Source organism: Chaetodon auriga, chromosome 12 (assembly GCF_051107435.1).
Source record: "Chaetodon auriga isolate fChaAug3 chromosome 12, fChaAug3.hap1, whole genome shotgun sequence".
NCBI lineage: Eukaryota > Metazoa > Chordata > Actinopteri > Chaetodontiformes > Chaetodontidae > Chaetodon > Chaetodon auriga.
In genome coordinates, this window is record NC_135085.1 from 921793 (window position 1) to 931056 (window position 9264).

At 40.7% G+C, this 9264-nt stretch overlaps 1 protein-coding gene across 3 annotated transcripts; it reads left to right on the forward strand.

Moving 5' to 3' along the window:
- Positions 1-1316: 1316 nt before the first annotated feature.
- Positions 1317-8880, forward strand: LOC143329167 (uncharacterized). 3 transcript variants are annotated; one of them, XM_076744939.1, is made up of 17 exons: positions 1317-2025; positions 2540-2660; positions 2864-2950; positions 3172-3379; positions 4370-4721; positions 4815-5047; positions 5138-5316; positions 5400-5492; positions 5626-5970; positions 6105-6222; positions 6299-6390; positions 6503-6620; positions 6777-6893; positions 7067-7255; positions 7395-7547; positions 8013-8212; positions 8530-8880. In XM_076744939.1, exons 9-17 carry the CDS (start codon positions 5713-5715, stop codon positions 8596-8598), a joined length of 1314 nt encoding a protein of 437 aa, XP_076601054.1. In that variant the 5' UTR covers positions 1317-2025; positions 2540-2660; positions 2864-2950; positions 3172-3379; positions 4370-4721; positions 4815-5047; positions 5138-5316; positions 5400-5492; positions 5626-5712; the 3' UTR covers positions 8599-8880. The 3 variants fall into 3 exon arrangements, with proteins under 3 accessions (XP_076601054.1, XP_076601056.1, XP_076601055.1); XM_076744941.1 differs by having other exon boundaries at positions 8133-8212; XM_076744940.1 differs by lacking the exon at positions 6777-6893.
- Positions 8881-9264: the final 384 nt, after the last annotated feature.

Sequence of the window (9264 nt, forward strand, 5' to 3'; positions counted from 1 at the left end):
ATAAGTATTTTTTTCCCTGAGCTTTAATATAACTTCAAGCCTGTACATTTAAGTCCCAGGTCCCATATTTATGATCTAATGCTTTTATTCTTCTTTTTGGCTACAGGATTCAGGCATTTTGTGATTAAAAAAGTATTTTATTGTTATTTTATTTGTTATTTTATGGTGGCCCTGAAGTGCAAAACGCTAAAGCAAAAGAGAAAACACGAACACAAATGAGAAAACACGAACGCAAAAGAGGAAACACGAACGCAAATGAGAAAACAAGAACGCAAAAAAGAAAACACAAACGCAAAAGAGAAAACACAAACACAAATGAGAAAACACGAACGCAAAAGAGGAAACACGAACGCAAAAGAGAAAACACGAACGCAAATGAGAAAACACGAACGCAAATGAGAAAACACAACAACATTAACTCTAACGGAAGAGGTAGGTACCTTCGGGTGGCATGACTTGACGCTGATTGGACGACGTCACTGCCCGTCTCTTTACCAGGAAGTAAACCTACCTCAACGCATCGGTTTCAAAACATGAGCGCGATTGGTGATTCAGACTTAGTTGGTATTATCAAAGAGTACTTTGATGCCGGGCATACATATGACGTCATACTAGATATGCTGTCAACTTTTCACAACATTAAAATAAGTTTGTGTACACTGAAGAGTCGTTTAAAGGAAGCTGGATTGTTCAGGAGACGTCGTCCAATCAGCGTCAAGTCATGCCACCCGAAGGTACCTACCTCTTCCGTTAGAGTTAATGTTGTTGTGTTTTCTCATTTGTGTTTGTGTTTCCTCTTTTGCGTTCGTGTTTTCTCATTTGCGTTCGTGTTTTCTCTTTTGTGTTTGTGTTTTCTTTTTTGCGTTCGTGTTTTCTCTTTTGTGTTCGTGTTTCCTCATTTGCGTTCGTGTTTTCTCTTTTGCGTTCGTGTTTTCTCATTTGCGTTCATGTTTTCTCTTTTGTGTTTGTGTTTTCTTTTTTGCGTTCGTGTTTTCTCTTTTGCGTTAGCGTTTTGCACTTCAGGGCCACCGTAGTTATTGTTAATATCTGTATCCTGCTTTGTCCTAAATGCATTTATTTTTCATAAACGGCAAATACACTACGTTTTTTAAGGTACCACTACGTTTACAATGCCATCTGATATTAGTTTAATATCTTATTTTCTTACTCTTATTGTGAAAGTATCCTAGTCCCCCCCCCACCCCCCCCCACCCCCCATGGTTAGCGCCACCTGCTGTCGGAAGCATTCTGCCCTTCTACCGCTAACCCTTCCCAAGGTAAGATGTGTGGTTTTTCTCTGAGCTGATGCCTTACTTTTCCATTATTCACACGGTTTACATATTAAAGCGATGATTAACAGTGTTCTCATTATTAAACACAAGACTATGAAAACGACCTTCTGACTTGTGAGGGGAAAAATAGCCGTGTCTTGTAACTTTTGTCTGGCTAGCTTAAGACAGCTATGTGTACGCTAATAGTTACTGTACATACTGTAACGGTATTCCCGCGTGTGTGCCGCATCACCAAAGAGTAACGTTAACGTTATGCAATAACAGGAGGCATAATGTCTCATTAGGCCCCCTTAAACACTGTGTATTGATTTAGAAAAAACGTGACCTTTTGTATTCATTCAAAAGATGGGATAATCATGGTCCAATCAGTTGCATACACTTTTTAAACCTTTCTGTATGAATAGGAACACAGGTAGACTATAGCTAGCCTGCAGTACTAAATATTTGTCTCTTTTCTCCTCCTAGTTTCTGTCAACCCATCCCCCAGCACCGCATCTGAACCATTTAAATAAACCCAAAGGCACTTTTAAGAGCCATCTTCTATCTATCTATCCCCCTATCCCTCTATCTGTTTCTCTGTCTATCTCTATCTGTTAACTGTTTGTTAGTCTGCCTGTTTGTCTGTCTGTGTACTATGGACAGATATACCCTTGACGGCCAGAATCCCCAATACAAAGAGGGGAGGCGAATGGCTGCTGAACTGAGGCATGACCAGATTCTCGCTGAAGCCAGGGTTAGTGTTTATATCATACTTTACTTGACATGTGGGTGACAAATTATATTAAATGTTAGTAGAAATATGAGTGCCTAAGATTTTATACTTTTTTATTAAACAAGGCAGTTGAGTATTTAACATCCAAGCATGCTCTATGGCATGTTTAGACATGATGAAAAAGGCCCAGATGATGCTGTCTTTGTATCAGCAGTGAATAATATGTGCTCTTAGATCTATGGAGAAGACTTCACTAAACAAATGAGGAAACTGATGCCAGAGGCAGACCTTTCATGACTGCAGTGCTTCTGCATTAGTGAAATATGTATGCAAAACATTGAAGAGCAAGTTTTCCAAATGTAACTGTCCTTAACTACAGAGGGGGATACATATTAGGTATATTATGGTAAGGGTCAGATAGTGTATAAATCCCTCAATGCAGTAGATGTTGGGGTTTGCTTTAACTTGTCACCTGTTTTTGATTCCAGTACCTTTAACCACATCGGTTTGACAAGACTGTTATTTATTAACATAGAAAGCAGCTCAGATCAGGAAACGGGCATGCCCTGGAAGAGACTCTCCATCAAAGAGGACAAGGCAAGGACAAGGCAAGCCCAGGGGGAGGCGTGGTGGTCGACGCAGAGCCTCAGCTACAGGTTATTTGTGTAAATTGTTGATGTATCGAAAAGTAGATAATTTTTTCAGTGGCATTACAGTAAATGTCATGACCAAGTCTTTCATGTGAATATAGTTTGTCTGATTGTATTTTATTGTTAATTAATATGTACGTAGAAAAAACACGATTGCTGTCCTAATCCTACCTTAATCCATTCTTATTCTTCTATGTGCTTATTTACAGTGTCACAGCCTCCAACTGAGTGCTCCCTGTCATCCAGTGTGGAAGATCTGCCTAGTTTACCTTCAGCAAGTCCTCTGACGACATTAGGTAAATCACAGTGATGAAAGAATTTTAAATCTTCAAATCTCTGTGTATAACTGAATTTAAGATTGAAACAAACCTTAACATTTACAGTTGAATATGAACACTAATGATTAGAGCCAGTTTCATAGTGAAAATATGTGTATACTATGTGTATGTTTATTAATTATTTTAATGGTTGTTATTTAAATCATCTTGTATAACTCAAGTTTATATTTTCTTTACAGAGAAAAATATGGAGAGGCTCTCTGCTATTTTGGCGTCATGCCATTCTGGTGAGCCTCAAAAAAGTTCAGCAACTTCCTGGTCTTTTCGTCAGCAGAAAGCCTCAGAACTCTGGAAAGCGTCGAGACCACACAACCTCCAATGCCTCATAGAGAAAGAGGCTGTTGGTCATCCTTTGTGCTGCCTCTACAATGAGCCTGCTGTCATTCGGTTGGTATTCTTTAGCTGGTAGAAAACCTATAAAATTTCAGAAGGGAAACTGTAAGGGACTAAACCCTGAGGCACATATCCCAATTTAATAAAACTTTGTATCCCACCTAATTCAGAATATCTTAAGTTGAATTTATAGTACTTATCACTAGGGGTGTCAACGTTTACAATTTTTTCTACTCGTGTACACGGGCCTGCTAAACGTTGTGTACCCAGTTACACGTCGGGGATTAATGATTTCTTTCTATCGCAGTTGCGCTGTAACCACTAGAGGGTTCTGTCTCCATTCAAATACCTCCTAATCCCATTAAATCAAAGCCATTCCAGTAGTTATCAGACAAAAACGTTATTCACCATTATTCAAATGTTTATTCAAAGCGAAATCATCCTGACATCCTGAGGGATTTTACAAAATGTAGTTATTGGTGTGAGCAGTGAGCACTGCACCGAGTAATCGCTCTGCACCGCATACAGGCATGGGCCATTTGCGCACATCCTAAATCTGACAGAATACACAGATCATTCAGTAAAAACATTCTCAGCGACAACTTAACTTTAAAAACTGCCACACAGTGCTCCACTTCTTGTTCGCCGCCATCACATCCTCGAGTCAATTTGAATTGAAGTAATATCATATCACTGGCTGTGGCTGCGGTGTTTTTTTTATATCAACGTAACATTGCGCCCCATGCATCTATTATGTATGCGGATAACTTCACTAGTGGGAACATTTACAGTAAGTGTATAGTTAATGTTATTACCTGAAGTTTTCAGGCAATATTATCACCCCTAAATACTATATAAATAAATAGGTGAGAAATGAACGAGGAGGAGGAGAAAAAAAATTACATGTGCACGGTTATTGATTTTTCTAAACAGTTATGATTTGTTATCCGTGTACCCGTTTACACATGTAGATGTTGACACCCCTACTTATCACTATTCTCATGAAATCATTTTATTTATAGTCATTTTGTCTTTCCCTCCTAGGTGCAGAGATTGTCTTCCCGAGGAGTGGTTCTGTGGCGACTGTGATGTACTGCATCACAAAAAGCAGCCACTCCACAACAGGGAATCCGTTATTGATGGGTTTTTTAAAGCAATTCCTCCAACTACCCACATCATTAAACAGGAGGATGGATATTGCACTCTTCATCATGTCTTAATCTAAGACTTATTTTTTCCATATGTGTTTCTAGCTTGTTACAAATAATGTAATGGAGTGGTTTCTTGTTTTTGTCAGCATGCATTTTGCCAGCTGTGAAGGCAACATGCTGTTCTTGTGAGGGCACAAATGTCATCACATCACCTGGGAAACCAGTGATTTTAATTACCATCAATGGTAAGAACAAATTACTACACTACACAGATCATGTGTATTAAGTATGTGGTTGGTATGTATTCATGATGTTGTTTATTTGCTTTATGTTCCAAGGGCGTTATGACTTGCATCAGCCTCTATATACGTGTGGAACATGCGAGAGGCAGTGGACTCCTGATTTAAAGGACCTCATTAGGAGCGGATATTGGCCGGCCTCTCTTAATGTGTGTACTTTGTACACGCTGGACCTTCTGAGCTCCTTTAAGGAACTGAAGGTCATTTCTCCTGGTTTTGCCAGACAGGCCTTTGCAAAGTTGCTGGAGCATCGCACAAAGTGCGGAGGAAGAGTAAGTTTATTTGTTCCTAACCATATTAAAAAACTTTGTTTACATAGGCAGACAACATCACAAAAATGTATAATTCTCTGTATCTTCTAGTCTGGACATATCAACGGAGATGCACTGCAGCGCAGCTTCTTAGAGTTTTCATACTCTTCGTTTGAGGAAAATCAGCTGTGCTGTGGTGCTGATTTCACCTGCCCAGCCTGCACACCTGAAATGTTGGCTGTTTCTGCAAATGGAAACAGAAAGCTATATCGCTTTGGCCAAAGTGGAAGGTGATTTTTTCTCCAGTGTTTTTAGTGATTAATTGATATTCCCATGTGTTTAATGGATCTGTCTATTTTTCTTTCTTATTCAGCTCTGATGACCCTGCCTTTTTTGAGGGCCTCTTTGTGGCAAAAGACAGTGAAGTGTCCACATTTACCGAGACCATCCAAAAAGCAGTGAAAATGCAAGTATTATTGATAATGTGACAAAATAGCTGTATTACTGAAATATTACCGAAATTGAATTGAGAGAAACACTGGCCTCTATAGCAGACCCAATTACATTCATTTTATTTATGTTTGTTGTGTATGTCATAGACACATGGAAAAGGGAAATGTGGAGATTCCCAGTGGACAGCAGCAAGGGAGAGTTCAAAGAGGGCTTCCAAATTGGATGAAGAGGGGATGGAGGTTGCTGTCTGTCGCCATGGCTTCCTTTTGAAAGCCCTTAATATGTACAGGGGGGAGATATTTGCTTACCCCCTGTACCTTCAAAAAGAGCTGATGCCGGCCAAGCCTCAATTCTTTGCCATGGATGTGGCCTGCAAATATTGGCCCTACCTAGAAAAAGCTGCCAGTGCCCTTCCTGCCCTCCAGGAGCTGACAAAAATGAAGCCGTTCCTTAGTGTTATGCATGCAAGGGCTCATGCAACAAAGTGTGAGGTATTGGTAATATTTTTGTGTCATGTGTGCATTTTTAATATTTAAAAGCACAGTAATAACATACAAATTAAGCCTGTGTATAACTATGGTATGTAGCCTTTTGCATTAATATTAACACCTTTACTTACTTATAGATCAAATGGAGTGGTAGGAACCAGGAAGGAGCAGGGACAACTGCTGGTGAGGAGGTGGAGCAAGTGAACAGCTACCTATCTCGTTGTGCCCTGACGACGAAATATATGTCGAAAGCAGGTGATTAATCTGTTTACCATGTCTTTGCACCCTTTATTAGATTGCATTTCATAAACTCATTATTTGTTTTCATCAGCACGTGTGGACATGCTTACATTGCATGCTTTGGGGTGGAACCACAAGAAAAGGGCCTCTCTACACCAGGCACTTTCCACCAGATATGTAAAGGTAAGTCTGTATTTATGGATTTGTTGAGTCATTTGTCGACACATTTGTTGTTCACTTGGCTTGTCAATCCCAAAGAGCTTTAACCTGATTATTGTACAACACTGTTTATCAGACATGTCAAAGGCTCCAAGATGAGACTGCAAGGCTAGCTGTGCTAAAAACAGAGCTCCATTGCTCAGATGAAATGGCATCACAGTGGATCCCTGAGGTGAATGAATGGGCAGCTGGAGGTAAGCAACACCAGATAACAGAAATCAACAGTGTGCAGAGAGTGCACATAGCATGGTTTACAGCCAAATGGCTTTTATATGTAGACCAAAACAAACACTTACATTTAGTGTTGTGTGTTCTGCTATACTGAATTCACTTTAACTTTTATTCTATAGAGACACCAAACGCACCTCATACCACTGAAGGCACCACACAGACCGAACTTCAGCAGTCCATTGTGGGACTCTACCTTAGTGTCAGGCAATGGAAGCAAACCCTCTACCGCCAGAATGGTATAACAGTAAAATAAGTTCATAAAATCATCTGCTGTATTTAATAGTATTAATATTCCACCAACAAAAGCATGTACGTGCAATTCATGAATTACTATATCTGTCCATTATTTAAACTGTCATCATTGATTATGATAATCTAGATTGGGTTCTTGTTTTTAATGTCTCTTTAGACAGCAGCAAGCTTCGCCACCGCCTTCGAAGGAGGCTGGGAGAAGACAAAAAACTACTTCTTCAGGCGATGCAAAGGTACAACAGCCTCGTACCAGACTCTGCAGCAATTGATGTGGCTGTTGTGGAGAATGCATTTGCTGGAGAAAGCACTGTGTCCCTTCTGTGGCCCTGGGAGGTTCATGGCAATGGTATTTCAGTTTTGTAAAGCTTCAAAAGAATTGATTTTGAATTCTTCTACTTAGAACTGAATGAAATCATGCTAATAACATATTAAGTGTTTTGATATTCATTAGGTTTGTGGATGTATTTTAATTTTACTGTGTTCAGCAAACATCACGATAAAGAAGAGACTGTACGACCAGGTGATGCTAACAATGCGACTGCAAGAGGAAAAGAACATTTTGGTGCTGGAGATGGCGCAACATTGTACATGGTTGCAGAAGCAGGCAGAGGAGCTTGAGAACAAGGTGGCTGAGAATGGTAAGCTGAAACAAAAAGGTATTTATTGAAAGCGTGGCTTTTAAGATTTCAAGATTAAAAGAAATAAGTCGAAGTCAGTGTCAGTCACAGCAGACAGACATCTTAAGCTGTATTTCCACCGAAAGTTCCAGGAACCTTTAGTTCCTGAACCTCTAGTACCCGGAACTTTTTTTTTAATTTTAAATATTGGTCTGACCAGCCCATAATACCAGACAGTTGATCAGCGGCCTGATTGACATTAGGCTGGCCCAATCACATTGTTAAACACCAACCCCTTTCGCTTTGGTCCTGCCGGCGTAATGCATTCAGCAAAAAAAAAAGTCAGCGCAAGAGTTTGTTCATAACCACTGACCTGCCTTCGACACACACTGGTCTGCAGCCCATAGGTTATTTTCTTCACTGACACATGCCCGATCATATCATGACACACTTCGCCTCTTTTGTGTCGGTAACGTAATCTGTTAGGATCTTCAAAAATGGAGAGAAAACGAAAAGGAGGTGCAGAGAAACTGCGAGACAAGAAGCTTGCTCTTCAAACCAATGCTGCCAAATGCGCAAAAATTTCTGATATGTTTGCCATGGCAGGGCCTTCATCAGCTCCCGTGGCCAATGACAGTGGTGGTGGTGGTGGCGACATTGATCAGGGACATGCAGTAAAACCTGCGGTAAGCTGGACTGCTTGTAACACTTGTAATGAGTAGAGCAACCCAACCCCTTGGTAAATCTGATAATGATAAAACGTCAATACATATTTTTGGCTAATGTTCTATGGCCAGGTTAGTTTGTATTCCAGTGAGTTTGTAATACCTGTATACACAGGTATTTATAAGACATTGTGTATGTAGCCCTCTCCCTCATTCATGTGTCATCATCCCTCTTAAGTTTTCAGTTTCTACACTGCTATTTTTATTTTGAATATTGACCAGTAATGAAACCTCTCTCTCTCTCTCTCTCTCTCCCTCTCTCAAACATACATACACAGAGTTCAAAGTTCATTCAGGAGTTCAGCTACGTTCATCCTTTTGGACTGGGTAAGTTCACAATTTATTGAGTACTACTCTTGGAAGAGTTAGCATCTGATCCATCATTTCTCATCTCTATTCTTTCTCTTTCTCTTTTCTTCCTCCCTGAAACACATAGGTACACCCAATAGGGTGAATTCTGCTTAAAGATCCATTACTGTGATGAAGTGGTGGAGTATACTTTTTTGTAGTGTTAATAAATTACACTTTTTGGAAGTATTTAATGTGTCCACTCTCGCTGATTCCCTTTAACTCATTGCATGGCTTAAGGTACTTGGTTTAAAGAGGTGCACGGTTGGTATACACATTCAAGAGACTGAAAAGGTGTGTGTTATCGAATGTGGTGGGCCGGTCTGGTCCAAAATGCCAGGGCCGATTTTTTGTACCAGTCCGCCCCTGCGTCCCACTCCAGCTACCGCCGGAGGCTAGCAGTAGCTTGCCAGCTAGCTCCACAAATGAAGCAGCGGCATCGACCCTACCGCTGCGTCCCGCTTCTCCGAGCAGCCACAGGGAGACTTCCCCGCCACCGCAGCCTCAGAGGTTGGAGGCGGCGGACTTGGCTGTGCCCACCAGTGGACCTGTGCCCACAAGTGGACCTGTTGCAGGGATTATTCTGAACACAGATCGAGGACTCTACAACATTAATCTGCCTCCCGAGCCCAAGACAAAAGCTATATAATAGCAACTGGTTCATG